The sequence below is a fragment of the Macrosteles quadrilineatus genome, unplaced genomic scaffold, assembly GCF_028750875.1.
Source record: "Macrosteles quadrilineatus isolate MER2022 unplaced genomic scaffold, UCM_ALF_1.0 Scaffold_1__1_contigs__length_201487025, whole genome shotgun sequence".
Classification (NCBI taxonomy): Eukaryota; Metazoa; Arthropoda; class Insecta; order Hemiptera; family Cicadellidae; genus Macrosteles; species Macrosteles quadrilineatus.
In genome coordinates, this window is record NW_026542594.1 from 819,718 (window position 1) to 840,733 (window position 21,016).

General features: G+C 35.9%; 1 protein-coding gene across 2 annotated transcripts in view; it reads right to left on the minus strand.

Moving 5' to 3' along the window:
* Positions 1-836: 836 nt before the first annotated feature.
* LOC128983417 (peroxiredoxin-1-like) overlaps positions 837-21,016 on the minus strand; it is a 72,310-nt gene continuing 52,130 nt past the window's right edge. For both annotated transcript variants that reach the window (XM_054402721.1, XM_054402704.1), the window contains one exon: positions 837-2,687. In XM_054402721.1, coding sequence (XP_054258696.1) covers positions 2,377-2,687 — 311 coding nt within the window. In that variant the 3' untranslated portion in view covers positions 837-2,376. The remainder of the gene's footprint in view (positions 2,688-21,016) is intronic.

Consider the following 21,016-nt stretch of genomic DNA (forward strand, 5'->3'; position numbering starts at 1 on the left):
TTATAAAGAATCTACGTTATTCTTTGTATTGAATACACATCAACAAAATAGTGCTAACAATCATTATTATTACCACAAAACAGTACTGGCTAATCTATAGTTTTTCTGTCTCAGGAGGGGCTTCACATGGAGCCAGACTGTCCCTGGGAATCCCAAACACTGTGTCCATTAGAGTCGTAAACAGCAGCAATTTGTGTTATTATTTAAATGGTTTATTACCTGTCCATCAGTGATCCTATTGTGGAAAATAGGATCACCATGGACAGTTAATATAAACCATTCAATTCAATAAGAATAAGTGATTCTGGGCCACTAAGCATAATGCATTATTATTATTATTGTTCTAGTTTAAGTACCAACATTAACCACTTAAGTAATTTTAATGGGAAGGGTTCCTCTTTTTTTCTTGTCTTCTGTTCTAGGTCATTCAGTCAGATACCTTGTAGTTTTCTTTCTTCATCTGATATCACTCTTACTTTTCTTTGTTTATTGTTTCTTGTTATTATTACTTTTAGTCTGTTTATTAATATAGTCTGTAATGTTAAAAAAACTTTGTTATTAATTATGTAATTATATGTTATTGTAAACATATAACTACAGACTAAAAGTAATAATAACAATAAACAATAAACAAAGAAAAGTAAGAGTGATAACAGAAGACAAGAAAAAAGAGAATAGGTCTAAATCATTTATTTAGGAGACAAATGGCTAAAATGCCAACATGCATAGTTTTACCTAGAGGGATTATGAGCCATTGATTTAAAGTTTAAATGTGTTCCATTATGTTTATACCTAGTTTAAAACATTGAGACTGGCAATGGAACATAAATCGGAAATAAAACAAATAACATATTTTATTCTAAAAATTTTAACATTAGTTAGTTACATACATTAAACTTTTACACAATACTTAACTTGAAACACAACAAAATCACAAGAAACAAACAAAATGGACAAGTTTTCAACTTAGTAGTTTTTTAATAAAAGAAAATATTTTTTTTATCATCGCACAAAGGTCTTTAGAAATTTTATTCTATAAAATACTTTGGAAACACAATTAGTTGTTAATCTAAAAAGGAACTAACAAGTAACTGCTTGGTTATTAATTTGCTTCCAAGGCCAAGTTGGTCTAAAGCAAAAAATTATTAAACTAAAAATTACCTTTAAATCTGCAATACAGAACTAATACGTACACATTATAAGCAATTGATTTTATCCATCTATTTAATCTATCAGCCACAGTGAAACATTTATATACATAATTCACAGTATAAAGCTGTAGGACCTCCCCACTGGCCTCAAAAAGTGTAATATTTTAGACATAGGCTAAAATAAAATAACTTCTTGATCAGCATTGTACGTGTTATTAAATTTACGGAAAGTAAATAAAGATTTGTCTTGTAACACTTAAAACATATATTTACGCTTATACTGTTACTCACAAGACGGTAAATACACAAAAGATGGTAAGTGGTGATCGATTTCGATTGGACACCCCAATCATCATCAGACCCAATAGCCACCTAATAGGCGAATGACCCATTCGCCTATTGGGCCTGATGATGATTGGAGTGTCCAATCGAAATCGATCACCACTTACCATCTTTTGTATATTTACCGTCTTGTGAGTAACAGTATAAGCGTAAATATATGTATTAAGTGTTATAAGCCGTATCTTTATTTACTTTCCATAAAATAAAAGCATTGCACAGTGGTGGTTATTTTTTATTTACAGATTGTCTTGTTTCTGTTTTGTTATTGTTTTCATTTATTTGTTTGTAAGTTTAATATTATTTTTATTTGTTAAGACAAAAGTTGTTCTGAAAAGCAGTTGTACTGAAAAACGCTTCATCAATAAAGGAATTTGTATTTATTTATTTATTGTATATTAATAATATGTCATCCATAAACGATAGATAATACAGGTAGGTATCTAAGTAACTACCCCTTGACATTGTGCAAAGAATTAAAATAAATAATTTCTATACAAAAACCTTCAACATGATTTTGTTAAATCCATTTATGACACTAAGGTTTGAAATTCCTAACTTCAGTTTTCATACTGCATAAGAATATCAGTAGAAAATTTATAGGATTTTTAAATACTGCCAGCATTCACTAGAGGAAGTGTGTTTTTGTTACTTGTATTGAAACTTCAACCTCATTAGTACCAACTACTTCATATGTTTTAATCTATCATTTATCTTAAAGTTTGGAGCAAATATTATTAACTTTACTCAATACTAGGGTAATTTATATACCATCAAATCTATCATCATCACGACTAAAGAGTAAATCAGTCTTACACTACATGGTAAACAAAAGAAGTAACAGCCAATAATACTAGAGTTGATGTAAGTACGAGAAGAATCTCGGTTAGACTGCGATGCAATCTCTCTCTTGCAGTAGGTCAACGGTGGTTGATACTTTTTTCTTCACCTCGTCCTTCTTTGACTTCAATTCCTCGGTTTGCATCCTGTAGAACTTGAGTTGGTCCAGGAGTACCATCCTCTCAAGCTGAGCTGTAGACAATCCTCTAGTCTCCTCAGTCTCCACCAAAGTAGGATTAGGATATCTAAGAGCTTGAGGTGTAGGGGAACTTAATTTCTGTTGAATGTTCGGCACGGAAAACTTTGACTTAAAATCTTTCTTCTCGTTGTCCTTGTCATCTGGATTTACACACACCACTGAAAAGATTGAAGGGTTAAAATAGTGTTGGGAAAAGTCATACATAGTCTTATAAGTAATAGCGTAATAGTCATGTAAAATGTGCTTTCAGAAATTTTTTTTATTTTGCGGGCTTTGACAGTAGTTTTTATAAGTTATTACCTATTGTTATTAATAAACATTTTTCGTATAAAACTCAACTTTTATTAATACAATACTTCACACTTAAGAAACTCATACAACATAAACAATATTTCATTAGTAAACAAAATCAATAATAGATACAAGAAACCCTTCCCGACAGACCGCCACCATTAATTGATTTTCAATTAAGTAATCTATTGAATTAAAAATCATGTTTAACGAGTACCTAGGATAGCTGCAACAGGGAAACTAATAAAGTGAGTTTTTTTATTAAAATATCAATAGCTTAGTATGAAATAAATATATCCGCCAAGTTTGATCAAAATATATCCATAAACAAGCCAACTACAACATATTATAATATTCCCCATAAGAATAACATGGGAATTTTAAATGAAAAATTTTTTGCATTTTCTCCGTAACCAATGACCGTACAAAAACACTTTCATATACTAAATTATTTGTTTTTTTAAACTCTTTAAAAAGGTCTGGAGAAAAATTGCAAAATTTTGCGTTTTAAGGGTAAAAAATGAGAAAACCCCATTTTGACCCCAAAATCCACCCCCCTCCCCCTCTGTTAAACACCGTTCCCATCAAGCTTATCCCGCCTTACACCTTCTAACAGAATTTTATCAAAATCGGACAAAAATTAATTACTCAAGTTATCGTGCGGATGGACACACACACACACATATATATATATAAATTTTAACGAATGGGGTTTTTGGCCTCTGGGGACATCAAAATGAAAAAGTAAATCGGTCTCGGGCCTAGGTCTTACCATGAGACCTACGGTAATAGCTACTTCCCTAAAGGGAAATTCGTTAAAATTATATAATTGATTTTGAGACATTTATAATTTTATTTTATGAACAGAACTATTTTTGTTATTAGTAAACATTCATTTGATATTTTCATTATCAGCAAGTTTGGTTAGGTTATGACAGTTAAATTAATTTAAATTTAACCTACAAACGATATGTTTTGACAGCGACAGTGATAGAGATACCGGTAACAATTTCCCACGAACAGTTCGGCTATGCACGGTATGATGCGTTCTGCACGGCGCGGTGGTGGGCAGTGGCAGTCTGTCGGCAACTTCTCGTTAAATACAGCTGTGTCTTTCTTTAAATGAATTCAATAACAACAGTTGTTATTCATGCCTTTGAAGTATGCTACATTTTCAGCTGAATTAATTATTGAGCGGAGCGAGTGAAGCTCTTATACGTCGACTCTTATGCGTTTCGTAATACGCAAACTCCTCCTAGACGGCTGAATCAATCGTTTTCAAATTTTGCATGGAGATAAAGACCATATCGGTGAGTGCCAACATCTATACGGCGTTAAAAAAGTCTCTCAGGAATCCGCCCCACTGGATCTCAAAGTTGCAATGTAATCCTTATGTAAGTAGTATTTGACAAATAAACAAAAACATATGGTCAGCTGTTGACCTTTGAATGCAGTAGATAAAGAAATAGCTGATAGCATAGCATTAATCCACAGATATTAGAACAGAAACGGTATGGATCATAAATTATAATCAAATGACGACACTAGCTTGAGGTTCGTGACGTAGGAAGTGGTGAAGGAAGTAGTAAAGGTGAGCAGTCTAGAGTGTGGAAACTGTTTATGACGATTAGATTTAGGTATCTGCATTCCTAAAATTCTATGGGGAGGGAGGAAAACGGGTCCGCGACGTAGGATGTGGTGAAGGAAGTAGTCAAGGCGAGCTGTCCGGAGTGTGGGAACTGTTTATGACGATTAGATTAAGGAATCTGCATTCCAAAAATTCTATGGGGAGGGAGAAAAACGGGTCCGCGACGTAGGAAGTGGTGAAGGATGAAGTAAAGGCGAGCTGTTCGGGGTATGGGATCTGTTTATGACCAATAGATTAAGGTATTTGCAATCCTAAAATGCTATGGAAAGGGGGGAAAAAGGTCCGTGACGTAGGCAGTGGTGAAGGAAGTAGAAAATGCGAGCAGACCGGAGTGTGGGGACTGTTTATGACGATTAGATTAAGGTATCTCCAAACCTAAAAATGCTATGGGAAGGGAGGAAAACAGGTCCGTGACTTAGGAAGTGGTGAAGGAAGTAGTAAAGGCGAGTTGTTCGGCGTGTGGGATCTGTTTATGACCAATAGATTTTACGGTATTTTCAATCCAATAATGTTAAGGGAAGGGAGGTAAACAGGTCCGTGACGTAGGAAGTGGTGAAGGATGTAGTCAAGGCGAGCTGTCCGGAGTGTGGACACTGTTTATGACGATTAGATTAAGGAATCTGCATTCCAAAAATTCTATGGGGAGGGAGAAAAACGGGTCCGCGACGTAGGAAGTGGTGAAGGATGAAGTAAAGGCGAGCTGTTCGGGGTATGGGATCTGTTTATGACCAATAGATTAAGGTATTTGCAATCCTAAAATGCTATGGAAAGGGGGGAAAAAGGTCCGTGACGTAGGCAGTGGTGAAGGAAGTAGAAAATGCGAGCAGACCGGAGTGTGGGGACTGTTTATGACGATTAGATTAAGGTATCTCCAAACCTAAAAATGCTATGGGAAGGGAGGAAAACAGGTCCGTGACTTAGGAAGTGGTGAAGGAAGTAGTAAAGGCGAGTTGTTCGGCGTGTGGGATCTGTTTATGACCAATAGATTTTACGGTATTTTCAATCCAATAATGTTAAGGGAAGGGAGGTAAACAGGTCCGTGACGTAGGAAGTGGTGAAGGATGTAGTCAAGGCGAGCTGTCCGGAGTGTGGACACTGTTTATGAAGATTAGATTAAGGTATCTACAAACCTAAAATGCTATGGGAAGGGAGGAAAACAGGTCCGTGACGTAGGAAGTGTTGAAGGAAGTAGTAAAGGCGAGTTTTCTGGAGTGTGGGATCTGTTAATGACCAACAGATTAAGGTATTTTAAATCCAATAATGCTAAGGGAAGGGAGGTAAACAGGTCCGTGACGTAGGAAGTGAGGAAGGAAGTAGTAAAGGCGAGTTTTCTGGAGTGTGGGAACTGTTTATGACTATTAGATTAAGGTATCTGCAATCCTAAAATGCTATGGAAAGGGAGGGAAACAGGTCCGTGACGTAGGAAGGGTTGAAGGAAGTAGTGAAGGCGAGTTGTTCGGAGTGTGGGAACTGTTTATGACGACAAGATTAAGGTATCTGCAATCCTAATATGCTATGGAAAGGGAGGGAAACAGGTCCGTGACGTAGGAAGTGGTGAAGGAAGTAGTCAAGGCGAGCTGTCCGGAGTGTGGGAACTGTTTTTGACGATTAGATTAAGGTATCTACAATCTTAAAATTCTATGGGAAGAAAGGGAAACAGGTCCGCGACGTAAGAAGAGGTGAAGGAAGTAGTAAAGTGAGCAGTGTGGAGTGTGGGAACTGGAAACCATTTGTAGCAGTTAGATTAATGTATCTGCAATGGTGAAATGCAATGAGAAGGGATGGAAGCATGCCTACGACATAGAAAATGGTGAAAGAAGTAGTAAAGGCTAGCAGTGCAGAGTGTGGGGAACGTGTGTGGCAATTAGATTAACGTATCTAAAATACAAAAATGCTATGGAAAGTGATGAAAACAGGTCCACAATGTAGGAAGTGGCTTAGGAAGTAGTAAAGTATGAGCATAGTGTGAGAACCGTCTGTGGCAGTTAGATTAATGTATCTTCAATCCTAAAAAAAATGGTATGAGAAGGAAGGAAACAGCCCCCACGACGTAGGATGTGGTGAAGGAAGTAGTAAATGCTGGCAGTGCAGAGTGGGGGAACCGTTTGGGAAGTTGGATAAATGTATCTAATACTTAAATGCTATGAGAAGGAAAGGAATCAGGTCTATGACGTAGGAAATGATGAAGGAAGTAGTAAGGCTTGCAGTGCAGAGTGTGCAAACTGTCTTTGGCAATTACATTAATGTATCTGCAATCCTAAAATGCTATGGGAAGAGAGGGAAACAGGACCAAGACGTAGGGGGTGGTGAAGGAAGTTGTCGAGATGAGCAGTGTTGAGTGTGGGAATGGATTAATGCATCTGCAATGCTAAAATGCTATGGGAAGAGACTGTAGACTGTAGGTTAAAATGATTACAAAGCACGAATCGATACATACTTCGATACATGCAATCGTTTACAATAATTTTACAACTGAGTTGACAACAGCTGATTTTTACTCCATAGAGGCTAAAAACGATTTTTACTCCATAGAGGCTAAAAACGATTTTTACTCCATAGAGGCAAAAAACGATTTTTACTCCCTAAAGAGTAAAAATACTACTTTGGGTGCATTGCATGCATTAAAAACAACTGTTTTTACTGCAGTATGACAAAAACAATATAATATGAACCCTTGATGACTCCGCTCAATTTCGTGGATGACTCTGTGAACGCCACCTAGTTTACTTTTTAATGGTAGTCAGTTCAATCATTGACTGATACTGAAGTAGACATCCCATCAAAATGGACCAGTTGTCGCAAATCTTTTATCCAAAAGGAACATAGTTGTGTAAGCCAGTCACAGAATGTGCTAGCTTTGACTGATACAACTAGACATTCCATCCCAATGTTAAAGTTGTCGCCAGTTTTTTTGTCAGAGTTAATGTGAGCCACCGATAAATTTTGCTGATTTAAATTTCTAATTTCTGTCGAATTCACAGTCTTTATTACCGACTCAAACTAATGAAATGACTTATTGTGATCCATAGCAACTTTTATGACCCATCAACTATGTCACCAACAAAATAAAGGTAGAAATAGGGTTTTAGATACTAGCGCATTCTGTGACTGGCTCACACAACGATGTTTTTTTTATAAGAAAGTTGGCGACAGCTGGGCCATATAGATCTACTTCAGTATCCAATAGTCAATGGCACTAGATAAATCTAAAATTCTTTTTTCTACCTTATTTTTTGTTGAATGACATAGCTGATGGCTCTTAACAGAGTTGCTATAATAACAATAAATAACTTAAGTGAAACCACACCAACTCGACAGTCAACAGCTGATGAGCTCAGAAAACATAAATGATTTAATTTACCTATATGGAAAACAATAAACATTTGCTATTTAAATTAATAAAAAGCTGGCACCCCAGCCCCATCTTCAAACTCTCTAAAAAACTTAAATAATTAAATTACTTTAAATAACTTAAGTTGTTCCATCAGTTTAACTATGTAAAAAGTTTGAGTATTTGACAGAAATTAGTAATAATTTATATCAGCACAATCTGTCAGTAGCTTACATCAACTATGATGGTTTTGATAAAAAAATTGGCGACAACTTAAACATGGGAATGGAATGTTTGGTTGTATCAATATAGTGTGGTGGCTTAGAGACAATATCAGCAAGGATCATGACCTGATGTATTAAAGCTGCAGCTTTTGCAACTTTTGCACATTTCTTCCATACCCTTAATACAAACAATTTATGGGGGCATGCCCTGATTTTCAGGTCCCCCATCTTGAAATACCACACCATCTTTGTTTTCTATTCATTGAAAATGACCTAATATCACACAAAAGGACACATTTACGCCATTTTGTATATGACATGTTTTGTTCACAATTAAATTTCGCTACAAAATGAGACAAAAACAATTTGGATAGCTTAAATAGTCATGAAGATATGAACTGTTAAAGTTGAAAATTTTATATATTCATCTACGCTACATGTAGTTTTTGCTATATTACCTAAACGGTCAAGAGTACGTATCTGTTATAATAATATATTTGATTTGTAATTAAATTTGCTACAAAATCAGATAGAAATCAGGTCCTGGGATCAGGATGGTCTGGAGCAGCGAAAGTTGATCTGCTATCGAAGGTCCTCAATGGGTACATCCCTGAATGGGTATCCCAGACGAAGTCCCACGATTCTGAAAAAAACAGAGCTGTACTCTTTCGACGTCCTGTGAAAGGCCAACTGTATATGGGGACCATACAGGAGAAGAATATTCCAACAAGGGTCGCACAAGCTGAACGAATAACGTCCTTAATGCCCACACAGAGAAGCCATCTCTGGATAATTTCGGAATGAAACCAAGAGCTATGAGTTCGCTTCTCTTGTTATCCTTTTAACTTGATCATCAGGGTTGAGAGATGATGTGAATGATATTCCAAAGTCGTTGACAGAGGTGATTTTAACAAGTGAGTTCCCATTTATTGAATATAGTTAAAAAAAAGAGGCTATTCAGGTCTTGTTGAATGAAACTACTGTGCACTTGGATTAATTCAGAAGCATTCCATTTTGCATACACCACATTAAAATTTCATTGATGTCCTGCTGGAGGCACTGACAATCTTGTAATGACTTCATCTCTCTGTATACTTTGGCATCGTCAGCAAACAACAATAGTCTTGAATCTTTGACAACATCAGCCATATCATTAATGAATATTAAAAATAAAATTGGTCCCAGTAGTGATTCTTGAGGTACACAAGAAGAAGCTTCAAACTCACAAGACTTTGCTCCAGCAAATTTCACGGTTAAAAAGCGATTCCGCAAATGACGAGATAAGTGTGACTTACAGGGTCGAAAGCCTTGGATAGGTCCAAATACACAGAATCGACTTGATGGTTACGAGAAAAGGCTTGCATAATGTCATCCTGGTACAGAACCGAATTGGTCGAGGCAATCGCCCTTTCTTGGGGTCATGCTGACAGGGCACGATGACATTGTCCAAAGAGAAAGAGAGTATATGAAGTACAATTAATTGCTTTAACGATCTTAGCCAATGCAGGTTGTATCACTACTGGATGATAATTCCTGAAATCAGATGGGTCACCTTTCTTAAAAATTGGTAACACATATCCATTTTTAAGAACCCGAGGGAACTTTCCAAGCTTCATCAAGGCGTTGAAATACACAGTAATATGTGGAGAAAACACACTGCAACAGTATTTCAGTATCGCTGGAGGAATGCCATCCGGGCCAGATCCCTTCCTTGCATCCAAATGAGATAAGCGCTCCTCAACCTTACCACAAGTAACATGAAAGTCAGTCAAGCAGAGATCAAAGTCTGAATTGAAGGTAAATGTATCCACTGACTCCTCTTGATATACAGATGAAAAAGGTACAGAAAAATTACACAACTCCTCGGGGTTTTCAGTGACATCATCGCCGAGTCGTACTACGGTTGGAGTTGACTGTCTTCCTTTGGTTCTATTAAAGTTACCCCAGAAAGCCTTGATATTTGTTTGGAGATAATAATTTACTCTGTTGATATAGGGTTTATAGCACGCCTGAGACAGGATCTTGCACCGACTGCGGACATTACAAAGCTCTATATATACGTGTTCATTTGAGTATTGTTTGTACCGCTTGTATAGTCTCTTCTTCAAAAAAACTAGTTCTTTCGGTCCAGGAGGAAACCAACATGGGAATACACTTCTCTTGGTGCTCTTGAGGGGTGAACCAACTCATAATCTCTGCAATATATTTACATAGATCTGCAAATTCTTGGTCAACATGACTAGCAGGGTGCAATTGAGGGTAAGATAATCTCCGAATAAGGTAAATAAATCTCCTGGGAATTGCATCTTCTCATGTCAGAGGCCATTGTGCCATTGGCATTTTCTACGAGTAGTTTCAAGTTCTATCTCCATTCTCCAAACGTGGATGTTGTGATTCGCTTGGCAGAAGAGAGGTCAGTGTTCGATGTACTTTAGTATGCTCAACAGAAGAGAATACAAGGTCCAAAAGGGCACCATGCTCATTCACAATCAGGTTATGCAGGACTTAGAACAAAAAACAAAAAATAAATAAAAAAATAACCAAAATTTTAAAAAAATGACCAAAAAATAACTTAGAATAAACCCAAAATATCCATAAAAATTCCAAAAACCGGCATTTTATTGGGACATTAAAAATATATAGGCAATAAAAATAACGCAGGATAATTTTTAACTAGGTAAGGGATCTAAGGCAATAATAATAAAATAAACGGTATCAGCATTCTGACACATACTTTCTCCCATAAGTTTGTCAACAACCTTTATCATGTGTAAGCGATGAGACGGAAATGGGATTAGTACAATTTTGTTCAGAATTTAAAGGACTACATACTTAATTTTTATCAAAATCGTTCGGGCCATTTTTGTAAAAATCCGATTTTTCCGTTATTTTATGGGGTTTTTATGGGAAAATAACATAATTTACAATAACTTTTGAACCATAATCTTTACAGAAATGGGATTTGTACCATTTTGTTCAGAATATAAAGGACAATAACATACAACATTTTTATGAAAATCGTTCAGGCCGTTTTTGGGAAAATCCTATTTTTCCGTTATTTTATGGAGTTTTATGGGAAAATTCCCATTAAAAATAATTTTTTTTTAAATGAAAAACTATAAAAACTTTAAGGACTATAACATACTATGTTAAAATAAAACCGTGTTTTTTTTCTAAAATCCTATTTTTCGTTATTTTATGGGGTTTTTATGGGAAAATAACATAATTTACCATAACTTTTGAACCGTAATTTTTACAGAAATGGGATTTGTACCATTTTGTTCAGAATTTAAAGGGCTACAACATTCTCGACTTTTATCAAAATCGTTCGGGCCATTTTCGAGAAAATCCAATTTTTCCGGTTTTTTTATGGGTTTTTATGGGAAAATCCCCATTAAAAATCAAAGTTTCAAAAAAATGAAAAAAAACGCCTGGAGATACCATGGATTAGAACCTACATACCAAATTTCATCGAAATCGGACCACAGGTGTAGTCCCTAGCTCTGTACACATCCAGACACACAGACATACAGACACACGCACACACACACACACAGACATCACTTCGAAAACCACTTTTTTGGGTCCAGGGGGACCCAAAACGAATATATCCACTCAAAACTCAAACTCGAAAATTTTGACGAAAACAATACTTTCTCCATATACTATGGTATAGGGGGAGAAAGTAAATAAACGGTATCAGCAATCTGACACATACTTTCTCCCATAAGTTTGTCAACAACCTTTATCATGTGTAAGCGGTGAGAGTAAATATACAGAAATGGGATTTGTACAATTTTGTTCAGAATTTAAAGGAATATAACATTCTAAATTTTTATCAAAATCGTTTGGGCCATTTTTGGGAAAATCCGATTTTTCTGTTATTTTATGGAGGTTTTATGGGAAAATGACATAATTTACATTAACTTTTGAACCGTAATTTTTACAGATATGGGGTTTGTACCATTTTATTCAGAATTTAAAGGGCTACAACATACTAAATTTTTATCAAAATCGTTCGGGCCATTTTTGAGAAAATCCGATTTTTCCGGTTTTTTATGGGTTTTTATGGGAAAATCCCCATTAAAAATAAAAATTTCAAAAAAATGAAAAAAACGCCTGGTGATACCATGGATTAGAACCTACATACCAAATTTCATCGAAATCGGACCACAGATGTAGTCTCTAGCTCTGTACACATCCAGACACACAGACACACAGACACACACACAGACACACACAGACACACACACACACACACACACACACACACACACACACAGACATCACTTCGAAAACCACTTTTTTGGGTCCAGGGGGACCCAAAACGAATATATCCACTCAAAACTCAAACTCGAAAATTTTGACGAAAACAATACTTTCTCCATATACTATGGTATAGGGGGAGAAAGTAAAAATGAAAAAACAATAGAAAAAGTTCTATAGAAAAAAGTGGTTTATGTTACTAATCCTACCCCTCTTCATGGGGGGCATTTTATGAGTTTTAAAAGTTTAACGAGCTTCATCAAAATCAATCAATAAAAACCTAATTGCCCTTAAAAAAATAAAATAGTAACCAAAATCCCCCCCAAAAATTAAAGAAATAACCTGTTACAAGCCCTGGGTTGTGCGGCTGTAACTGAAAAAAAAACGGCAGATCTTATAAACAACATTGACTACCCGAGAGCAAGAAGAGCCTTCCATGTCATGCCAGTTAGCATGCGGCAGATTGAAGTAAGAAGTAAGCCAGTAAGACGTTTTTTAGTGGATTGCAAAGCATGATCTCCTCAAAAGTCAAACAGATTTCTAAGTACTGGGTATTAGGACGATTCGGAGGCAAATATACGCCCCCTACAATAAGTGTCTGAAGAGGTAGATTAACCAAAACGAAAACGCACTCAGTAGAGCAATTTTGGCGATCTACACTCCAAGATAATCGACTGTTTACAGCCACCAACACTCCACCACCACTCTTTTTGGAACTTGATATCAGAGAGCAGTCAAACCTATATATCTTGAATCCATCAAAGCTTATGGAGTTTTCATGCAAACTTTGACTGGGCAGCCATTTATGACTGGATCGTTCTTTTGAGCTTCAGATTGCGGCAATGTGTTTTACTGATTGAGACCTTTAATTTGATATTTATCATGAACTATGCTTTTATTTCAGATTTTCAACTTACTCCTTGTGGGCGGACCCCCCTTGGGGGAAAATGTCAAGAAGTACTTTAGAAAGTACTATTTAGGTTCAGTATTGTGTGAAGTTGCTGTCTTCTAATGCAATATGTGCGGGAAAAACAAAGGGGTCCCGGTCCCCACTTTTAAGACACACAGACCTGTTTATTGCATACAGGACAGGAATAAATAAAATTTATAACTTATAGTTTCTATCCTAAAAACTATTTAAGTTACTTAGAAGATTTTTATCTAATTTTGTAGAAAATTTAATTACGAATAAAATATATTTTTATAACAGATATGTAGCCTTGACCGTTTGGGTGATATATAGCAAAAACTACATGTAGGGTAGAGGAATATATCAAATCTTTTCAACTTTAACAGTTTATATCTTCAAGACTATTTAAGTTATCAAAGTGGTTTTGATCTCATCTTATAGCAAATGAAATTGTGAACAAAACATGTTATATACAAAATAACGTAAATGTGTTCTTTTGGGAAATATTAGGTTGAATTCAATTAACAGAAAGATGGCGTCTTATTTCAAGATGGCGGACCTGAAAATCGGGCAACCCCCCCTAAATTGTTTGTATTTAGGGTATGGAAGAAACATGCAAAGTCTGTAGCTTTAATCCATCAGGTCACGATCATTTTGCTAAGCCACCAAACTAATATTTTAGTCGGTCCTCACCCTTATGCAAGATTAATCTTGCCAAAGTATTTAAAAAAGTAGTGAAAGAAAATTGATAGATGCTTGTGCCAAGTATGAATCATGTTCTGAGCTTAAGTTCTGTAGGAAGGAGGTCAATCTCTATTCGTTAGTGTTTTCTAGTTGCCAGATTTTTATGCTTAAACTGTTTCGACATAGAAATGTGCATAAGTGGCTTAGGCAGTTCGTAGAAGGCTGTACACATTTGTACAGGGGCAGCAGCAGCACGTGAGTTTCCATCAAGACAATGAATTTTGGGAAAGAATATGCTATCAAGGGAAGGTAGCAATCGAAGTTTATGAAACTTTGCTTGCCAATTGGCGGGTTTCAGCCTACCAGGGCCATTGATGTCTTAAAGGGACTATATCTTGGTCCTTGACAGCATTATATAGACGTCTCATACCAGTTTGGAAATCCCTTCAGCCATATTGCGATCCGCAGGCAAAATTTTCTCAACTTTGGTTACTGCCTCACAGCACTGATGAACAAACACAACCAGCCTCATGCAAAACATTGTAAACACCTAATATGTGAACGACCATCTCGGCTTTAACTCCCTTCACCCCTTACGCCTATTTTCTATATCCATATACTTTACTCTGTGCACAAAGTCCGTCAACTGGCAATTTCTGTTTTACATCCTGAAATGCTAGGCCATAGCCTGAGGTAATTTTACACGTTACTTTAGGCTAGGCCTAGAAGTTGTGGTTACTTAGAGCCTTATTATTATACGAGGTAGCCAGTGACAAAACTGGCTGCTCCGATTGTTATGGGGCATTGATTATGGAGGTCATTCAAATCAAATCTATAACATTACACAAAGTAGCCAGCGACGTAGCCACACTTTGGTGACCGACTGGCTACCGAGCCCCGTCGCCACTCTGGTTGCCACTGGCTACCCATTCTGGTGACGCTGCGTTATAGCATTTGGAGCTTATTACACCAGGTCACCAGTCTCACGTTGCCACTTGGTCAGTTCACATTGCTGTTTTCTCTTGTGTTGTGACTGTTGTGAGTGAGTGAGTTATGTCCACACCAGTTAAAATATCTACAAGTATGTCCACGCCAGGTGAGAAAACGTCTAAACCTTCTGATTCAGTCGAAGGGATACGCGAAGGGAAGAAAGTAGAAAACAAGAAGAAAAAGTAGTGCCACAAAAAGGCAAACAAAAGAAGAAGCAAGAAGAGCTCGTGAATAAGTGCCACAAGTTGGCCGACACCGAATTGAACACTGAAGACCTTATTAGTGACATCAAAAAAGCACTTGTATTTGGGACTGTGCTGTCCCTTCAAAGTTCATCAAACAGTATGTAATATAATCCTTTTGATACTCTTGCACAAAGAATACGATGAACATGCATTTTTCTCATGTGTTGCCTCTTTTTTTTCAGAAGTAACATAATACGATATTTAGTTTCACTCGTGATTAATTCACTAAGCTGATAATTTACCATTCATACCAACACACTTCATTAGTTCGCAGCAAACTGACCAAAAAAAGGAATCATTCTGGCTACTGAACTGGCTACTAGGTTTGGTAGTCAGTGCGTCAGCAGCTACTGTCGCTGGTGACGTCGCCAGGCTACCTCGAGTAATAAGGCTCTTTGATAAAATCCATTGATGATTGGAAAGATTTGAACCCGAGGACTCAGGGACTGAGGTTCAGCACTTTAACACTAGACCAGCTCATCAACGTCAACTGGCGATGGACTTCAATAACGGATTATCACAGCTATGATAAAGAAATCTTAAACCTCACAGCTATGACAACGATACTCATCATATTCAGGTAGAAATGGGTTTGTATGGTAGTGGATAAACTAAATAACATGGCACTGGTCTTAAAAAGTTAAGCTAGCTTCCTTGGTAAAGACTTCAATTTACTGATATACCTCACAATCCCTAGGTTCACAACAGTAAACAACCTAATGCATTTGGCAAAATTATGTAAGACTAGCGGGGTAGCGGATTTTTATCCCCCTGGAATTTTACCCCCTGGGCAAACGTGACGTCACAAACCAGGGGGTAAAATTCCGGCCGCGAACTTTTGAGTTTCGCGACATCAGCTCGATGGATTAAACGCGGAATTAAACATATATTTTCACGGTTGTGAGTTTAATCAGAACACATCAAATTATAAAAACCTAGAATGTACGGCCCGGATTTTTACCCCCGGAATTTTACCCCCCGGAATTTTACCCCCTGGCCAGATATAAATTAGTGAGAATGATTAATTATCGTCATTCAGTTTTAATTTTTTGGTAAACATTTTATTATTAAGTATCCTATCTTAATTTATATGTAACATTAACTAATCGAACAGGGTTTTAATATTAATTTAGAGATTCAAGTGTCAGGATTCGATCTTTGAAGCCAACTGTTGGTTAATATGATCAAAATAAAACAGCGAATTCTGTTTACTTAGTTGAGATTACAAAATAAATAAATAAAGATAGGCTACTAAATAATGAAATGTTTACAATTAATTAAAAACAGAAATAAGAAAATCAATCATTCAATTTCTAAAATCAGCCAGGGGGTAAAATTCCGGGGGGTAAAAATCCGGCCCGTACATCTTCAATTGCCTAAACGCTAGTTATATGGACAGGGGGTAAAATTCCGGTTTTTATCACTAATCTTATTAATCACGCTCTGACTATTTTCATTAGACTTCCAAATCCGCGGGGGTAAAATTCCGGCCACGAACAAACTTTTGGCCGTTCAGGTTACTACGTCATAGTGACGTCAGCTTTGCCCAGGGGGTAAAATTCCAGGGGGATAAAATTCCGGCGACCCAGACTAGCAGAGTACCCGTCCTTTGTAAGGGGTTGGCATATAAGTATAAAATGCTCATTGCAGTTATACTCAAGCCTTGCGTTTGCATTGAGGGAGGACACAGTTTGATTTAAAATTTTGCTTCTTTAAATTTACAATATTCTATAGTATTACACATCTACCATAGCCATAATGTTCTACCACTTCACCTGAACAATAAAAAAAAAAATTATTACAAATTCACAAAATATCACAAATTATTCATGACATTAAAAACATAAACATAACTGTAAACAATCCTACTTTGACAGTTAGTTCTCATTGCGTATCGCAGTTTTTTGTTGGTGCTTAGTTCAAATTAGCTGTTTTCATAAATGCAAAAATATAGGCCTAGTGCTGCACCCTGTTGGTAAATCTTATAACTTTTTAATGCTTTTGCATATCATAGAACCAACTTTTTTAGTTGACACAGCTGACTAAATTATTTAATTCCCTTTAAATATGAATACTCATAAGGTTAACATGGGGAACTACAGAGCCACTGGGGCGGAGCCCGAAAGGATTTTTGAGATAAGAATATGTCTATATGTTAATCGGGAATGTGAGCTATCATCATGCCAAATTTCAGCCCAATCCGTCCAGTAGTTAAAGCGTGATTGAACTTCAAACAAACATACAAACCTTCACATTTATAATATTACTAGCAGAGTACCCGTCCTTCGTACTGGGTTGGCATATAAGAATAAAATTCTTAATGCAGTTATACTCAAGCTTAGCGTTTGCAATGGGGGAGGACACAGTTTGATAACATTTGGTTCTTTAATTTTACGGTATGATATAGTATAAACACATCTACCATAGCCATAATGTTTTACCGCTACACCTAAACAATAGAACAAATTAATTATGAAACATTCGCACAATATCACAAATTATTCATTAAATTAAAAACATAAACATAACCTGTAAACAATCCTACTTTGATAGTTATCATTGTGGATCACAGTTTTTTGTTGCTTCTTGGTTCAAATTAGCTGTTGTAAAATGCAAAAACAAAATAATAATAGTGCTGCACCCTGTTGGGAAACCTTATAACTTTTTAATGCTATTGCATATTGTAGAACCAACTTGTTAAGCTAAAACAGCTGACTAAATTCTTTAATTCCTTTTAAATATGAATACTCATAAGGTTAACATGGGGAACTGCAGAGCCACTGGGGCGGAGCCCGAAAGGAATTTTGAGATAAGAATAGGCCTATACAGGGTGAGTTTCTACTGACCGTGTTAACTTCGCCAGTGGGTTTTACTCACTAAAAGGAACAAAAAAGTTTATGGGAAGGTATGTCCGAAAATCCATATTTACCCAGATATCCGCCATTTTGTTTTTTATACAAAAATATTTTTATCTGTGAAGTTTTTTATTCGATGATTATGAAACTTGGTAAACATGTTACCATACACAAGACCTATAATAGAAAAAATAATAAAGTTGTTCCGATTTTAAATTTCAAAATGGCGGCCGTTTGAATTTTTCTAACTTAAATAACTCGAAAACGGCTAATTCTATGAAAAAATGTCAAGAATACTTTTTTTTACTGTAGCATTTTTAATTTCCTATCAAACGATACCAAGATCAAAAAGATCGGACAAAAGATAACTGAAATATACCGGTTTTTGTGTAAAAATAAGGCAAAAATTAAGGGTTCCCTGACTAACTTTGCCTTATTTTTACACAAAAACCGGTATATTTCAGTTATCTTTTGTCCGATCTTTTTGATCTTGGTATCGTTTGATAGGAAATTAAAAATGCTACAGTAAAAAAAAGTATTCTTGACATTTTTTCATAGAATTAGCCGTTTTCGAGTTATTTAAGTTAGACAAATTCAAACGGCCGCCATTTTGAAATTTAAAATCGGAACAACTTTATTATTTTTTCTATTATAGATCTTGTGTATGGTAACATGTTTACCAAGTTTCATAATCATCGAATAAAAAACTTCACAGATAAAAATATTTTTGTATAAAAAACAAAATGGCGGATATCTGGGTAAATATGGATTTTCGGACATACCTTCCCATAAACTTTTTTGTTCCTTTTAGTGAGTAGAACCCACTGGCGAAGTTAACACGGTCAGTAGAAACTCACCCTGTATGTTAATTGGGAATGTTAGCAATCATCATACCAAATTTCAGCCCAATTCGTCCAGTGGTTTATGCGTGATTGAACTTCAAACAAACAAACACACAAACTTTCACATTTATAATATTAGTAAGATGACCACTCACATGCATTTTAACAAACAAAAGCATGCTGCATCTGTAATTTAAATACAAACACAAGCAGTACTAAATTTCAAACTAATAACCTTTTGAATGACAAAGAAAAGATTTTTCAAATACTATTTTGGATTAAGATACACAATTGTTTTAAGCAGTAAATTTTTTGAGAAAACTCAGGCAAAATCGTATAATAACCCTTCAAAAGTAAATGGTTACATTATATCACCAATTTTTACTTTTTCCAAGATAGTAGCCACTTTCCAATTTAGGTTAGTTTATATTGATAATGTAAACATGATTATAGTAAACTACTAGCTGATGTACCTGTGCTTAGCGAGGGGAGGAAAATTCAGTACAGAATAACGTAGTACCATAGACTAACCAACACAAGGAAACTTCTCATCACATTGTACATTTTGAAGCTCGTTTTTCGTATCCATGGATAGCCTAGGTGGTATTTGGCCTCGCCAAAAAGTTGCATACATCTCTCCCTGTTCTCTGAATCTTCTTTCCTTGCTCTCAATTTTCACAAATATTTTTCCACCTGGTCCTTCCATCGATTCTTGGGTCTTCCTCAAGGTTTTTTTCCTGCTGGTTTTGTCTTCAAACTTCTTTAATTAGCCTGCCATCTTCCCTCCTAAATACATGGCCAGCACCTTAGTCTTCTGCTCTTTGCTTCTCCTGCTATGTCTGGGGAATGGTGCATGTCTCTTATTTCTTGGTTGTGCCTAATTCTCCATCCTTCTCCCTCTCTAACAGGTCCAAATATTTGTCTCAAAATTCTGATTTCAAATTAAACCAACTTCTTTTTTGTTTGCTTGTCTTAAATCCATCACTGATCACTAGTGTTGACGAAATGTTATCTCTATTATTTTAGGGTTAATTTTATCAATTTCATCATTTTGTGCTTTACTGTTCGGTTATAACTAGGCAATGAGTTATTATTTATGATAACATCGTTTTATTTGGTTGAACACGGTTTTAAATGACTGAAATAACAAGAAAAAAATTTTCAACAAAACACGACCCCTACTTAACAGTTCACTAGACTGAAACTAAAACTAAAATTGTTTTCAGCTGATCCATAAGGATGAGAATTCTACTAAGGGGGTATGTTTTATCTATGGTAGTACCGTCCAAGGTACCACCACCATTTGAATAAATATATTATAAAATATAAAATACACATTATAAATCATTTATACGAGGCTTGTCCAGAAAGTAAGTACCGTTTCGTTCTATCGCAGGCACAGCGCTAACAAGGATGTTACGCGCTAACAACAATGTTACGAGCATGCACACTAGTCTCCTTGGTTCATTGTTGAACAGCTGACGCAATAACGGAAAAATTGAGTTGTGTTTACATTAGTTAGTGTACACTCAAAATGTTTGAAACAATTTCTGATCCCGCGGACTGTGAAGTGCATTCTGTAACACGATTTTTGAACGCAAGGAATGTGAAGCCTGATGAAATTAATGGCCGATTTACAGAAATTTATGGAGAAAAAGTTATCATTGATGGAATGTTAAGAAAATTGGTTCGGCAATTCAATGATGGGCGAACCAATTTTCATGACGAGGCTCGCAGTAGGCACCCATCTGTTGTGAGTCAGGTTGAAAAAGTGAATTAAAAAATTCGTGAAAACAGACGTTTCACCACAAGAATGCCTTCTGATGAATTCCCACAAATTTCAAAATCTCTTTTGCATGATATTGTGGTTAATCGCTTGAATTATAGCAAGATCTGTTCCCACTAGGTTCCGAAAATGCTTACGGCAATGTTTCTCTTCAATGGCGGCATCTTTCTGTAAACAGGGTATAGAAAGGTGGAAACTACCTAGAAAAATAGTTTAAGATATCCTCTTTCTTGTAGAAATAAATTTTGTTGAAAAAAAAAATTATCCATGTTTTTTTTCCAAAACAGTACTTACTTTCTGGACAAACCTCGTAGTTAAATCTATCTCATAAATGATAGCATATAAAAATTTAATTACAAAATTACTAATCCATTATACATTTTTACACAATTTCTTTAGACATGATGTATAACAA